Source organism: Echeneis naucrates, chromosome 20 (assembly GCF_900963305.1).
Source record: "Echeneis naucrates chromosome 20, fEcheNa1.1, whole genome shotgun sequence".
Classification (NCBI taxonomy): Eukaryota; Metazoa; Chordata; class Actinopteri; order Carangiformes; family Echeneidae; genus Echeneis; species Echeneis naucrates.
The window spans coordinates 2,653,825-2,670,720 of NC_042530.1; the positions used below are offsets into that span (position 1 = coordinate 2,653,825).

Here is a 16,896-nt window from a genome sequence, read left to right on the forward strand (position 1 = left end):
AAAATGACTCACCAGGATGGACTCTGGCTTGGAGGGGGGCCTCACAAGTTTTCTGCTGTGTTAAATTTAAACCATGAATTCTCTGCAAATAGGCAGCTGAGGAGATTTCAAAGGAGTACGAATCAATTTCTCAGACAGGATGTGAATGACGCATGCAGCTGCTTCCTCTGGATATTTATCTGCATGTGTCAGTGTCCACTATGAACAGAGAGTCAAAGGAAAAAGCATTAGGTCTTTCGAATCTGCCAAGATTTTTCCAGCTACCGCTCCTTTTTTTCTCCCCCAGTTTAATGAATCTCTGTAGTGGTACTTTTTATTGAACAGGTTTTGAAATGCATTTGTGCTTGTTCTCTTTTATCCTTTGATCCATTCCTTTCTCCCATTTTATCGTATTCCTGTTAAACTGTGATTAAACTCTGCGTACGAAAACATGGTATATAAAGTAACTCTCTGCAGCAGCACAACGCAACTACCACTATTGTGCGTCAGCGTTCCTGTGCTCATGCTTGTTGTTTTTGTGTGTGTGGGTGGGTGGTGCGCTTCATTTGTTGATCAACCCCACCTCTGTCTTCTCCCAGCTCCGCAGGCAGAAACTGACAACACAACTGGTGTTTTACAAGAGCACAACGAAGTGGAGATACAAAATTATAATTTGGGAAAGTGTTTTGTTTTGATTCTCTGTGTATGAATGTTTCCTTTGCAATTTATAGACAAAGGTATTTTGTTATCAACACAATCCAACCAGTACAGTTCATTTCCAACAAATGAAGCCTAAAATTCACAGGCTGAAATTAACTGTCTGATTAAAGAATATCTAGACTAGAAGCTGATATACCCAGCCTATAATCCAAAACCTGCAGGTGAGGCACATTGGTAACTAAGGGGCTTTGTCGGTCTTTTGTGCAACTGGGTTTTAAGCTGCGGGTTAAACTTTAACACAGCTGCACGAACACCCACAGACATGATAGACAACCTTGAATTCTCAGCAGAAAAAGCCCTCAAAATGATGCTTTCTGTTTAGCCCTTGACCTCGTCACTGCAGGGAGAGCCTCCTCGAGTTCCTGAGGCTGAGTTTGCAGCTCACAAAAGGTTACTGGGGAAAGGTCTGACTTCGTCTTAATCATTCATCTGTGAAATTTGGTATTTAGTTTAAAAGTAGAAGGGGGGCGGCGTCAAAATGAAGCCAAATTGGGCCCTTATTTGAAGTCCTGATCAAAAAGCATTGCTTCTTTATGAAAGGAGGCAACACAAAAAAAAAAAAAAAAAAAAAAAAAACGTAATCGAGACAATCATGGAGGAAAGTAAAGCTTTCTATGTGACATCTGAAAAAAGGAGAGAAGGTACAAACTCTGGCAGGATTCTTAAGGTGGACGAAAATGACTGAAAAAGCTGTTTCTCAAGCAGCCAATTTTTGCTGCTCAAAACTTGGATCAAAGAGAGCACCCAGCTCTTCAGATGTTTGCTTGATGTTTGCAGCCGAGGAGCTGAGAGGCTGCTGAATTTGTCATGAGACACGCTGAAGCAGCTATATAACATCAGTATATTGTGATGGCTTGTTCCTGTCGAAAGAAGAGCCGTTCCAACACTCCTGCTGCTGCTTTCTGGAGGTTGAAAAGACGGTAAAATTCAACTTTATGCCAAAATGTCTTTTCAGATTTAACATCAGTCACGTTTAAGTCGTAAAAACTGGGACACCTCGGGAGGAGATATTTACACCTGCTGCTTCATATAATGTTGCCATTTGACAAAGGCTGATTGTCTGTGACATCGAATGAACGCTGCATACTTACGGCCTGTATATGGGCTAATTTGATATGTCTCATTGGTAAGATAAAGACCCATTGCGGAACTCCATAAACAAATGACATTCACATCATTACTCATGCTGTGTCATGGGAGCAGAGCTATGAAAAGTCAATAGCGGAGTAACACAACTGGCTAATCTTCTCTAAAGTGATAACTTTCCATAAACACAATGGGGGGGGGGGGGGGCCCTCAGAAACATATACACACTGACGTAAACACACTGACGAAACAAACATCACTCGTGTCTAACTCACAATGCTTTTCAAAGTCGTAGGCAATTTCACTTTCAGTTAGCCCCATTGCAAATGGCTCCCCCCTCACCGAATTTAACAAACATCAGTAAGACGAGAGGCATCCTGGAGCGGCAAACAAGAGGAATGTGGTCATTACAAAGCCAAGCAGCTGCTCAGAGTGCCTGCGCTGCATCCCGCAGGGCCAACTTCACCTTGGCAGTATGAGAATGATGTTGATGCTGTGTCTGTTCAATTCAGACGGAGTGGTTTTAAAAAAAAAAAAAAAAAAAAAAAGGCATATGAGAGATTTCCGAGGTCTCTGCTTGCTGAGCAATTACTGAACCAGGGAGACTTCCAGTGATGGCTTCAGAACCTGATCAGAATACTGATCCAGAGAGAAGCATAAAGGTGATGGAGTGCTTAAAGGCATGAACACACCACAGGTACTCCAACTACTCCTGCAAGTACAACCCACTGCTGTTATCATCTAAAACAGTAGGACACAATAAAAAAAAAAAAAAAAAAAAAAAAGGAAACCAACACTTATCATTAGGAGAACAAAATATTACTCAGCTGGAAATCACCAAAAAGTTCTTTGAAAAAGAGTTTAACAAACTAAAAGATTAAACCTTAGTTGGATAGCTATTTGCAGAATTCGTCCAGGACGTTTGTCATCTCAGCTGTCAACACTGAGAACTGCAAACGATCGTGTCTACTTCTGTATGAATGACGCACCAACTGTTTCAAAAGCTTAACAAGAATTTAGATTTTGCCACGAGTGCCAATAAAAAACAAGAAACAAGAGATTTTACAAAATAAACAGAAGCCAAAGTTAAAAGTACATTTTTGTCTGAACACCAGCAGTCTTCGAACTTTTTTTACATCATCTTAATTATGGTCTTCATTAGATGCAGAGCATAATTAAATGAGCTATTAATGCTGATTCGCCCTGATATATGTTTACTTACCAGTTTTGGTAATTCCATGCTTGGAAAACTTGAGTCTTTCTATTTATGAGAATATTTAAAGTTATAAAGTCATTGCAAAGATCTGGGAACTCGGTAGCGGGGTATATTTTGCTCTGGCTGATCAATAGTTCAAGCAGTTATAAATGACTTATTCTCGCTCTCCTAAAATAAGGCCGATCCGGAGGTTTATTTAAAATCTGCATGATCAGCACTCTGCTCATGTTTCCTGCCTGACCAGACTTCCCAAAATGATCCTGTAAAATGACGATTCGGTGGCTTCACAGCCGGAGCTCACAATCCCTGCAAGATTTGTGAGCAGCCGATAAAAAGCACCTATTGAAACATGAGAATGGAATATAGATATTTATGCAAATGCCACCAGACAAAAATAACCTAATATGAGATCTTTAAAGGCTCCTGACATTAAGAGTCAGTCTGTCTCCAGGGAACTGAATGATGGGCGGACACATTCAGAGGTAAGGGGGGGAAAAAAAAAACAAACAAACCCACAAATCAGGCATAAATTAGGTTTAAAAAAACAAACAAACAAACAACAACAAAAAAACGGCCCCCAACAAAAACAAGCAAATTCCACAAACAGTCCTGAAAGCACACAGTTTGGCAGAGTTAATGAAGACAAAATAATCAGCTGATGGAGCTCTCTCCCTTTCTCCCCCTCTTGTCAGCTGTACCTAATTATACACTAAAAATACCTCAGGATCAAGGATGGCACTGTCTACGGCACTGAAAGGAGGAGATGAAAGAGCAGAGCCAGAAAGAGCAGAGATTCACGCCATCAGCTGCTGTACGTTCCGATTATTACAAATGTTTTTATGTTAAGTTAACGCTCCCATCTTTGTTAATATCGGCAACAAATATAATAAGAATTTGCACAATTCATTTTCATCAGTGAGAATAATCGCCCGTCTCTGTCACAAATAAGCTGCTCATCGTTCTTCATTTCGACACAGAAGCGCAGATGCCGCTTCCAGATGCGTACAGTACTAATACGGTTTATGATGTTCACCAAGGCTCATTGGAGTGTGATGGATTTGTTTACAACTTTTGTGGGTCACCGACAGTGACTGTGACAATTCAGCCACATGACAGATGTTTCATCTTTAAGCACATATGCGGTCCTGCGGTTAAGACAAACACTGAAATCAGACTCACAATTATTCAGCTCGTGAGCTCAGATTCAAGAGAACAGCATCTTTCTGAGACTAATATAATAAATATGTGTTTTCAGCTTTCTAATTATAGTCAATCACAGAGGGAAAGCGCTGGCAATTTGAGGAATCGGGACGGGATTTAACAGCTGCGCCGTTTCTGGGAGCCATCTTTGGGCCTGTGATTGGAGGAGACAGCTTCGTTGGGCACGAGAGAAGACAAAATCTACCTCATTAATCCTTCAGCTGTACATATTCCTCACATCTCTAGCTCTGATCATTTTCTTCACTGGCAAGCGGAGACGCGCGAGGCTGGAGCGAGCCCGTTTTACCTTGATGCAAAAACAAAGTGCATCATCCCCCATTGGTTCCCTGCGGTGCTGTCAGTGTTTATACTGTCATATCCCTGTTATTAAAAGAAAACACCGTTGTTTGAAATTGGCGGTGATAAATTGTAACAATAGCGGCATCCACACACAGTCATTGATCACAGAGAAATGAGGGTTGCGGTTACAGGTAATTGGGTAACTATTGAAGCAGAAGGATTAAATCGCTGGGAGGAATGTCAGACAGCAAGGGCACGCTCGCACAGCCACACAACTGCATGCACGGTATAGAGAGGGGGGGGAAAAAAAAAAACAAAAAAAAAACAGCTTTGCAATGACACAGGAGGGACAGATGGTGTAAAAGAAGGCAATGAAAGAGCAAACAGCACTGATCCTTTAAGTAAATGTTGATTTTTCTGCTTGATTCACAGTGTGATATACGTTTACACCGATTTCTGTCACTTCATATGAAGCCCGAGGCCGGTGTGTATCATTAGTACTAATATTTTCACAGCAAAAGCTGGAATTATAGGAGGTGTTTTTCAAGCTGAACTTCAAGTATTATTTGTTTTTTGGTCACTATATATTCTTCTTGCCACTGCTTCTCAAAGAGCCAGAACAGATTGGTTGTGTAGTTTTGTGTTTTCATCACCACAATTCTTTGCTTTGTCTGTGCTATAGGGCATCTGCTGGTTTGAATGTAAAATACTGACAAATCACTGATGCCATTTTCTTTTCAATGCAACTTCCCTTTCTCTGTATTTGACCATCTTTCCCCTTTGACTGCTTAATCGCTGTCCTCCTTAATGTCGATTGGTGTAGAAATAGCAAAGAGGACTTTAAGTAAAAAGAAAGACACATTTGCACATTTGTTGGCCCAACATATTGGCAAACAGTTTTCTACCTATGAATTAGACATCCCATGGAGACTTAGTATCTTCAAAAACCCAAGCTTTTGCTTTTCACACAACAGAGAAAAAAGTAATAGTTGGGTTACCTAATTTCCTTTTGTGCAGCTTTGACTGTGCACACTTCAAAATCCATGTTCTCATTTCAAAGACTACACAACACAACAAGATTCAATGGAACTACTCACTGCTTATCCATTTGCCATTGGGGTCATGAACCTTAAAATCTTTCCTGAAGAGGTCTCCAACAGTCACCTTTCCCTTGAGAGCCAAACGGTCATCTTCGCCTGCAAAGGAAGACATACAAAAAAAAAAAGAAAAGGTTTCAACAATCCTATAAACAAGTGAGATGGAGTTTTGCAGTAGAAATGTCCTTGTGGGCAAGGTCGACTTTGGACTGGAATGAATTTACTTCAAATGAGTTTTTGGAAGTAGAACCAAAAATACACAATCCATTCATTTATAGGCAAATTTCTGACAACAGTGAGATCACTGAGATCTGGTATTGAAATGCTTCTCCCAAAAATCACAAAACTCTGTCCCAGTAAAGAGCTTAACCTCCGCAGTACCGACCTGAAAGGCTCTTAATTTGATTGCATTTGAAATGAAATGCAGTCCAAAAATCTGAATTTTGAAAAATATGGGTAAAGCATACAATTAAAAAAATGGGAGCATTGGAGAGAAAGATAAAAAAAAAAAAAAAAAAGAGAGAGAGAAGACCTGATTTTCAACAGAAACTGAGGGAGTAGATAAGGCTTTCCTGGCAAACTTTGATCTCCAGCTGCATCTTAACTGCTTTTTCCTGCAGGCTGCAAAAGTTCACCTTTCGAAGAATAAAGGACTGAGACGAATAACAAATAAATAAATAAATAAATAAATAAAATAGCACGAGCCAAATAACAAGGCAGGAAGTCGTCAGAATTCTTTGGTTAAGACCTGTGAGGCTTCTGCTAATCAGACCAGACGTGCATATTTAGCAAAGATGCATCCTGTGATTCATTTCAGCTTAATTTCATCCATCAATGCTCGTCATATCATTCCCAGCTCCATAATATGACTCATTTCACCTTCATATTCTTTATGGGAGGATAAAAAACAATCGCAAAAGGCATCCAGCTTCTTACTTTCCAGTAAGAGAAATCACATTCTGAAGCTTCACTTCAACAGAGACTTCTAAAGAAGAAGGCTTTCTGTCTCCTTCCTCAGAAGACATGGTAGATGATGGAAAACAGATCGGCTGCTGTAATTCTTCAATGGAGGACGGTGAGAACAAACAGGACTTCCTTTAGCAGCAGGGGCTGGGAGAAGGACCTTGGCGTGACCCTGGAGGCAGCAGTGAAAGACATATGAGTTTACAAGAAAGCACCTTGAGGACTGTAAGACTCTGACGAATACGGTTTCTGGTCTGATCGAAACCAAGATTGCACTGTCTGGCCTCCATTCTAAACATCACGTCTGGAAGGACTTCCAGACGGTCTCCTAATAGTGAACCTCCAAGGTGGCAGCGTCGTGCTGAATGGGCAGAAAAGAAGAGATTGGTCACGGTTGAGAGAAATCTCAAAGCACAGAGACATCCTTAATGAAAATCTGGTCCTGACTGCTCAGGTTCTTAGATTTCAGCCTCAGGACAATGACCCTGAGCCAAGACAACGCGGACTAAGGGACAGTGCTGTGAATATCCTTGATTGGCACAGTGAGAGCTCCGACTTCAACGCAATCAAACATCTTTGGAGAGGTCTGAAAATGTCTGACAGTGGCTGAGAGGATCTGCAGAGAAGAGTGGCAGAAAATCCCCAAATCCCACTGAGTAAAGCTGATCGTATCCAAAATCTTGAGGCTGCAATCGCTGCCAAAGGTTTTTCAAGTATTGACTGAAAGATCTGAATACTTATCTCAATGTTATGTTTCACTTATTACTTTTTCTTCAATTAGCAATAAAATTTCCTTTTCACTTTGTTATTATGGGCTGTTCAGTGGAGATTGATGAGGGACTTTTTTTCCTTTTATTTTGGCTGAAGCTTAAAAAGAAAATGCGAAAAAAGGGTCCACACTCTTTCTGAATGCGCTGTTTTTTTGTGATAACCAAAGTTATTACATTTCTTCTCAAGCTGTTACGAAAAACAGCCAAAGAAAAATAATAATAAAAAAAAAATAATGATGAATAAAAACTCTTCCATAATGGCCACAAGCCAACTGTAGACTGATGGAAGAAGGAAACAACAGCCAAAAAAAAAAAACACAGAAGTAAAAACTCTGGTCACGGTCATGATGACAAAACAAAATATCAAGTTTTTCTGGAACTCCTATTTCTCTACAGTTTGTTAGATTTGGCTCACAGAAGGTTTGAGCTGCAAAAATTAAAAGTCAATTGCATTTCAACATTTGAATTGAAATAAAATATTCTTTCAAAACACCAAATTTATTTCTTTTATTTGGAACTAAACTGGTGTTTACTATTTATTGTGTTTTCTTTAGCATGTACATGTGTTTTGTTATATATTTATTATCCACCAAATATATTAAAAAGTGTTATTGATACAGATACATACTATTGACTGATGACTGTGATATTCAAAATGAAACATTTATATTTGCTCAATATCACATGTATGATCTGGTTGCCTTGTTGCCACCTTTTTGTGTGCGTCTGCACAGTTAAGGTCAAAGACTCTCCGTCTATAACCTCGGAGACAAAACACACAATAAATAAAATTATGTACATCTATTGAAACCAGAATAATGAAAATGTTTTCGGGCGAGTTGGTGAAAGTCCATCAGGCTGGATGACTCACTGAATGTGTTCCGTAGAGAAAGAACTGACTATGTTGCTGCACAATAAAAAGCACATTTAGCTGCAAGAGAAACACAAGAGCACTTCACATCACAGCTGGCTGCTTTTCAGAAAGGTGTTAAGTAAAAGTTCACAGACACTTCCGGCAGGCTTTGCTTTATGACTGATATGAACTTGGAAACAATACATCAACAGTAGTAAGAGCAAGAAATAAATGAAGCCCGTCAAGTGTATGATGCGGATGTAGGCGGTAATTTGGGCTACGTGCTAACATTCTCACAGTAACAATGTTGAATTGCTGAATTTCTTTTTTGCTGGTCTACTGTTTGCCAAAGTGGCAGGCCAGCGTGACATCGCGCACTGTGAACTGTGTGTTGGCGAAGCATTCACTTCATAGCTTTTCCATCATAATCTTTTTGAATTTTGGATGAGAAGTGGCTCCGAGGTGCTGCGTACTCAGACACATCGCTGCATGCGGTCTTGTTGATGATAACAGCCACGCCCTGAGACGCACCTTGGTTTATTTTCCCTGTTTTATTGAAGAAGAGTTGAAACGAGAGACCATAAATTATTCAAGTGGCAAGTAGGGACATTTTCCCATAAACATCAATACAATTTAATCAGCCACTGGCCATTAGATAAATTGCAAGTTCTTCACTTCTCAGCCTTTGACTCTGCCTCCCTTTTTATATACTCAGTTTGCCTTTTGTTTCATTTATCTTCTCAGCTTAACTATAACCATTCCAACAGTTTCCATTAGGATAGTGTGGCTGAAGGTGATGTTGTAATTAACACACACACACACACACACACACACAAACACAGAGCATTGTAATCGTAGTTAATAAGAAAATATCTGAAACAGATTGTGGTGCATTGTGCATGCCCGTTACGTTTTTTTTTATTTTTATTTTTTTTAACTGCAGCATCACCACAGCTAAGAGTGAATCGCCGAATGTTTCCCAGCGAAGCTAAACTGTAACCAAACCTGCTAATTTTAATCTGACACATGCTTTGATCCCTGCGTCGCAGCTGTCAGAGAAATGATCTTTAAAGAGCAGACGGACGGAGGAAGGGGAGGTTCAGGGAGAAGATGGCAACATAAAACGACACTATCCATCTTCCTCTTGTCATGTCGACAACATCACATTTTCTGCACTGCTGGGGAAAAAAACTAACAAACAAAATTGTTTAATGCCATTTTTCTGATTAATGAGAAATATCAACAACTGGTTGTGATCAGAAGAGTCTGAGATCACACTGGAAAAATAACACCAAAAAGAAATATTCACATTTCAATGACAGCTTGATGTTTTAAGAGTTTCTAAATTATTAGAAACAGATGATGCAGAAAAAGGTTTTTATCCAAAGAGATTTGAGAACTTTTTGATGAAACTGATTAATTAGCTATGAAATGGCTGTTACATTCAATTGGTTATTTTGTTTGATCATCACACAGAGATAGAAAAAATAATAATAATTTACAGTTACATTTGCAGAAAGAAATCAAATTATTACATTTTAAAAGCTGAAAACGTGAAAGTTTAACAATCCACCCCCCCCCCCCCAAAACAGCTTCTTTTCAATCATTTTTGGAATGAAGGAGGAAGGCAAGTTTAATTGTGTAGCTGTTTTGTGTGTCATATCTCAAGGCATAAAAAGGCAGATGGAGGGATACAAAATTACAGGAGGCCATATAAATACACAAAAATATCAATTTACACGAGCTGGAGTAAATATATGTATAAATATATGTGAATAAAACAAACATTACAATGCAAAGGCTAAAAACTGAGTTGAAAACAGAAAGCCCAAAGCAGCAAAGATGAGCGAGAACTGGAGAAAGAATAATATATTAAGAAAGAAAGAATAATAATTATATATATATATATATATAAAATTATCTAGTGACCCATCAGAATTCATTCTGATGGGTCAAATATCAAATATCAGAAGTTTACTTTTGGCTGCATCAGAAAACACTAGTGGTTGCATTAAAATTGAAAATAGGAGTTTGTTATATTCAAGAGGACTCTCTGTATGGCATTATTTCTACGTCTCTATTTCCAAGACAGCTCTAAGTATACACCCTGTTCTTTGAGCGATGGAGGTGGTGTGTCACCTTTCTCTGGTAAATCTAGCCCTCAATCATTCTTCGGAAGTAAATCAGATCTTTGGCACAGGGACAAGTGATGAAATCCAGCTCGTATTGGAGTTTGCCGATCAAAGTGTCTTTAAATTGCATGAACACAACAATGGCTTGCATCATTCTTCAAATATCAACTGAGTGTGTGTGTGTGTGTGTGGTTTATTGTGCCGAACAGATGGACGGACACTGAGTGATCCTCAGTTCTTCCCTGACTTTATCACGGGGGACAAAAAACACCTTTGAAGGCATCTGCTCAGAGCATCACTTGAGTTTTGAGTATGATTATCAGAGTCACCAGACTGTGTATAGGCTGCGGGGAAACTTAATAGTGCACATAAGTTTCAGTCTCCCGTCAGATGGGGAGGTTTATAGTGGATAAATGCTGAATTTATAATCAGTCGTGATTGCCAGATATATGGATTGAACATGGAGGCAGTCGCTGGAAAGATGAAGTTATACACGTGAGAGTTTGCATTTTAAAATACATCATGTATAGATGTATAGTGCGATCTCCTAAGAGGAAATCAATTTTTTGCAGTTGAGCATCTCCATCTTCCCCTCACAGAGCGCCGTGATCACAGGCAGCAGGGTCAACTCACATGAGTAGTTTATATGCTAATGTGGAAAGAGCGCTTTTCAATATAAAACAATGGAGGAGGGAGTTTCCATCCGACATTAAACCTGGCAATTTGAAAGATAATCTGAGGTTTCTTTATGTGACCGGGTCAAATACAGGCAGTGTGCAGTGATGACTACTGTACAAAAGGTAATCCTGCCAATTCACAGTCTGGCTTTGCAGGTATTATTGAGAGCCTTAAAATGATTAATTATTAAAAATTATCTTTGAATTTGATCTCCGCCAACGAGTGAATTAGGTCACCGTAAACATGATATCCTTATTTCCGACACTCCTCAAAGCGGCCGTGTCAAATCCAGCCAATGACTAAGCATGAGTGAGTTCACTTTGAGTTCTTCAGTTACCTTCATTGGAATTTTAAGGTTGTGGCAACCTACAGGGAGCTGACAATTAAAAACACTGTGGGCACTTTATGAGCTGATCCCAGCATTTTTAGACTCAACACGTTTAATTTTTACTACATAAAAAGGGACATAAAGTAATAAAACCTTCATTTCTCCTGCAGACTTTTATTGCTGGCAGTGCAAAGTATACCCTGAACCAAACAGCAGTTACACCTTCAAGGTGGAAAGCAATATTTCAAAAAAATAAAAAATAAAAAAATTATTTTAAACTGTACGATAAACAGAGCCGTAAATGGTGCATTTGGGAGAAACTGACCTCAGTATTTTTAAAACCCAGTCAGAGGCCTAGTCAGACAGCAAAGAAAGAACAGAGTCGCAGATAAATGTACATGATGAGATATCTTTATCTTCAAAATGAGCTAAATTGGAGCAGGAATCTAAATTTGGTTAGCAGAGAGCATGTAAACATCCCCTCAAATGTGCAAAGCAATTTTGAATCAAGCTGTTTGGTGCCCATGAGGACGCTGTATCAAGGTAACATTTGCTTTTTGCTTTCATTCCATAACCTTTGTGAATGTTTGCACTTAGCTGCGGCAAGTGAATGTGGTACATAATCCTCCCACAGTCTCCGTTAGCTGCAGCCTGTCACCTCTCAGTCTGACGGATGCACGGTTGCCAATACTGAACGTCTGACCTAGTTGTATTGACGCGCAGAACAGTGCAAGCTCTTAATAATGTGGGAACTATCAGTTACAGCAGATGTAGGTTTGTCGGAGGAGGAAAACGATACTCTATACATGTGCGTGAGAGCAAAATGTGTGTCAGGAGCAGTTAGAAAGTGGCTGGCCTGTCTGGCAGCAGCACATCCATCAGCCAAACTCTCCTGACTGAATGGAAACAACACGATATCTCATAGCTCCTCCTGAGCTGCACGTCTATAGCTTACATCCCAAAATGTTTGTCCTTGAAGTGTAATTACAGTAAAACAAGTTATTCTGAATGGCTGCCAGAGTTTAATAAAAATCCCTCCTTAATGCACTTAAACACTATTACCAAACATTAATGATGTACCTTTACACTGCGAATGTCACAATGTGTTTCATTAGGCCTTTAAAGCCTCATTTTCTCAAAGTCACTTTAAAGATACTTTCTTTTCACGTTTAATCACACTCACTGTTGCTTCTTTTTATCCCTCAAGTGCTTAAATATACTTAGAACAAGTTCATTTTATTGTCAAACAGGAAGTGAAATTCCCCGGACCCACATCAAATGTTTTGTTTTTTTGTCTTTTTGCTGTGCAAATCCCCTTTGTTCTGATTTACAGCAACTACAAAGGTGATTTGGTAATACAGCATTTTTCTGCTATGAGGAGATAAAACAGCTGTAAGATTGTAGTCATGATATCAGTGCCGGAGAATCCAGGCCTTTTAAGCCACACTCACTATTTTGCTCACAATCACCCAAGGAGGAGGACTTCTTTGTAAGTGGCTGAGATAGCAATTTCTCCACAGACAGGAATAGACAGCAAATACAAGAACAGACCGCAGCCGCGGACACGGCATCTCAAGAGATCATCAGCAGCAGCCTGTGAAATACAATATCGTTTTTAGTGGTTATCTGTCATTTGAATACCTGGCCGCGACAAACCACAGCATTGTTGCCTCTTGTTGTTGAAGTGACTATTGATCCGTCCATTAACATCTAATATCATTCTCAGAAACTTTCAGCACACTTTGTAAGCATGAAAAGTGTCAGACGTAGTTTTGCACAATAAAGGGAGAAAAGAATAACTGATCTTGATAGAGAAGTTCCATAGAATTGGAAGTCAATCTCAGATTGATGGCTCAGGTCCAGAGCCATAAAATTCTGTTGCCAGACTACATGTGTTCATGAATTTTAAGTATCTTATTAAACAGAAAAGACACAGCATGGTAGTGAGCTTTTCTTTGGCTGGTTGGTGGCTTGTGTTACTTTTGGACAAAGCAAAGCTAGCTGGTTCTTCTGTTTCATGCTAAGATAAGCTCGCTGGTAGCAATAAAAACTACAGGTTATTATTACAAAAACATATTTGTGTCTTAGTTTAAGTAAATCAGAAACACTGAAGGGTAAAATTAAATGCTAAAAAGATTCAAGTTTGTTCACATTTCTGTGAAGCATAAACACTCCAAACTTTCCAAAGTCTAAGTCTGCAGGGTGTTGTGTTGTTTGTCTGTTTGTTTTTTTTTTTTTTTTTGCATATTTAGAGTTCGGAACATCCAATATTAAAAAAATGCGCAGTGGCACAAGAGTATTTAAAAGGTGCGCTTCGCTTTTTAATTCAAAGTACAAATAATATGTTCCACTTGAATCCAGGGATTCAATTAACAGTCCATCCTGAAAATGATAAGCCACAGGACAGAGCAGAACAAACTGTCTTCGCACAGACCACAAACAAACCACTGTCCTTGAAGGATGATTTATAGAGCTGCAGCATCCTGAAGCTCATCTCAGCCGCTCAAAACATCTAATTAATCCGTAGTCACATTCTGTGGTGGATTTTATTCAGCTACGGCGTATTTTAATATCCCGAAAGCCCCTTAAAATACCAGATATCCTCTTAAAAACATTGCTCTTTGACGGACGGTCTGTCAGAGATCTCAGTTTTGCAGTGAGGCTCATGGCGTGTGTCGCACCTCGGTGCAGAACAGTAGTTCTGCTTGAACACACAAAGCTGATGCAGGGAGGGGATAGATTAGTGCGAGGTACAAACTGGAGACACCACCTGCCCGGTCTACACTTTCCGCCTGACTCCCGCTTGCCCGCCTTGTTTGGAAGTGGCACATTAAACAGCTCGAGCTCATCCAAGTCCATAACAAACGCCCTGGGATGGGAACAGGTCACAGCCGGGAGGTGACAAGGCGTTTTAGGCCTTGCTGCTTTGTCACCTGCTATTGCACCGAGCTCTGGGCTGTGGTAATTCTGCTTTGACACTTGTCCAAATCCCTCAGGATTATGTGGAAAAACACAACCTTGGATTTCTGTTATAATCACCCACCCTGCTTCACCACCACACCCAGCCGTTTAAGGTGCCATTACATGCAATTGCCTGTGACAGGAAATCAGGAAAACAAGGGCACAGTGATTACTGTCTTTGCCACCGAAATACAGGGTCCATGTATTGGTGGTTGCATTGACGGATCGGGCTCTGGCGGCGCATAAAACCATACCATGGACCTTTGAAATGACGACCTATTGATTAAGCTTCCATGTAAATCTGCAAACAGAAAAACCTGAAGGTCAAAGTAAAAAGAAATACAGACGGCTGAGAAAAGCTCCAGAAGATCAAAAATGTGTGCGAAGGAAGGGAAGGACTAAGTGAAGGAGACAGATGGGGACTGTGTTTATGAAGAGAGCAATGTCGTGCAAGCTGACTTCAATGAGGTTTACTGACCTTCACAAAGCATGGCTGCTACAGCACGATTGCCCATGTGGAAGTTAACTGGGACATTACTTTGGGTGACACTGCAAATATTGCATTGGAACACAGAACACACGCAAGCGCAGACACACACAGGCACATCATCGCTCGCATTTTCCGTGGCGAGATTGATAATGAAAGCTAATGTGCAGGCCTGTGCATAATAATAGCTGAGTAAACAGAGCAATGTGTGGTGTGTGCGATGTCGACGCCCCTCCCCCGCCCGCCAATCCCGCACCGTGTACCTGGTGTCAACAGGATGACGGAGGTGACGATCAGCGAACAAATGACCAGAATGACAAGAAGGGCGATCGCTATTCCCTTCCAGTTCCTCTGCGGAGGGTTACTGCCCACCAGCTCCTACAGAGAGCGAGAGAGGGAGAGAGAGAGAGAGGGGAGAGAAGACATGGTCAGAAACAGCAAAAAGACTATCGTGGGAGGGAATCAGAGCACAATTCAGGGAGAAGAAATGAGGTCAAAATGACATGAAGAATTGAAAAGAACAATACGCCACACATGATAAAGAGGCAAAAAGAAATCAGGGAAAGTATTAATGGGAAACTGGTGAGAAGAAAAATACAAGGGGTGTCAGTCAAGGACAAACGTGAGCCAGAGTCGCAGCCTTTTGGCTCTCAAGGAGACATGCCAGCACCGGGAGGGGGAGGAGGGGGGGAATTCTTAATGAGCCGAGCATAGGCGGCCATCTTCCGCAAACGAATGTGACAGATAAAAATGGAGCCTACGATACGTTGGTGAATTGCACGCTTGACAACGGAGCAGGAAAAAAAAAGCTTTGGGAGTTTGGGAAAAACGAGACGAAAGATATGAGCAACCTTGAACCTTTATTTATTTATTTCTTCATTGTCTTGACAACAAATGAAGTAATGGCAGATAAAGGGTATATTGAAGAATAAAAATGGCTTCAGACAAAGTAGAACCACAAGACATAACGGAAGAATAATAAGGAGGAAAGCAGCTTTAGGCTCCTTGTTCATGTTCAAATCACATAATGTGCTGGGAATATGCTGTAGTGACTCTGACCAATATAAATGTGGTGATGGTGATGTGCGGCAGATGGCTAAGTTCAGCAAAGTAAAGAAAAAGAAAGAGAGAAAGGAAATTAATGAGCAGACTTTTCTTAGGAAATATTATGGTAACTAGACAGCTCAGTCAGCAGCTATGGATGACTGGATATCTTCCAAACCTCCGCTTGAGCGCTGCACTCAGCCTTTCCTTAGCTTATCACCCTTGGCAACAATTACTCGTGAAGTTCTTCACTCCTTTTCATCCACGTCTCGAGTTAAATAACTCACACGCTTTGCCGTTATTGTACAACGTCAGGCTACTTGTGCAGCACGAATGTGTTACTGATCGACTGACAAATATAGCACTCATATTACATTTGTATCTTTAGCTGGTCTGGCTTTGGTTCGCTTTAGCATCTATTTTCTCCACTACTTAATTGTTAATTTTGTGAGCAAATATTTGCTTTAATGATGATGAAAAAACAGCTACAGTGGCTGAAAGATCCACATTCTCAGTGCGTCAAGTTCCTGATTAGAAACCATACTTCGTTATTAATGCAATTATCAGATCAGCCAGTAATGTGAAAGCAATGCAAAAAGGAAGAGCTAATGTTCAAAAAAAAAATAAATAAATAATAATAATAATAATAATAAAAATAAAAATAAAAATAAATAATAAAAAAATAAAAATAATCATTACAAGGGGAAAAAAAAAATGGGAGGACAATGTGATCTCAGGGGTTTTGGTGGCAGACTGGTTTAAGTATTTGTGAAATCACTGATGTCCTGGGATTTTTAGTCTTTAGAAACGGAAAAACAAAAGAAAAAAATGAAAAGACATCCAGTGAGCAGCAGCTCAACTGAGAGAAACACCTTTTTACCGACCATGAACAACCATTTATGGCTTCCCCTGATTGCTGCTTCCACCTACGATAATGTGCCATTTTACCAAGCAAAAGTTGCATCAAGCTGGTTTTGTGGACATGATATGAGTCCAATGTGCTTCACTTTCTCCCCAGCCATCAGATCACAGTGCAAAATCACCTTGGTGGAATGGGAGACACAAATTTCCAGGAGAGACTG

The 16,896-nt window shown here is 40.1% G+C and overlaps 1 protein-coding gene across 1 annotated transcript in view; it reads right to left on the reverse strand.

The window, feature by feature from the left end:
* dpp6a (dipeptidyl-peptidase 6a) overlaps window positions 1-16,896 on the reverse strand; it is a 122,107-nt gene that overhangs the window by 31,772 nt on the left and 73,439 nt on the right. Inside the window, exons 2-3 of the mRNA XM_029528802.1 lie at window positions 15,034-15,148; window positions 5,599-5,697 (exon numbers count right to left, since the gene is read on the reverse strand). Coding sequence (XP_029384662.1) covers window positions 5,599-5,697; window positions 15,034-15,148 — 214 coding nt within the window. The remainder of the gene's footprint in view (window positions 1-5,598; window positions 5,698-15,033; window positions 15,149-16,896) is intronic.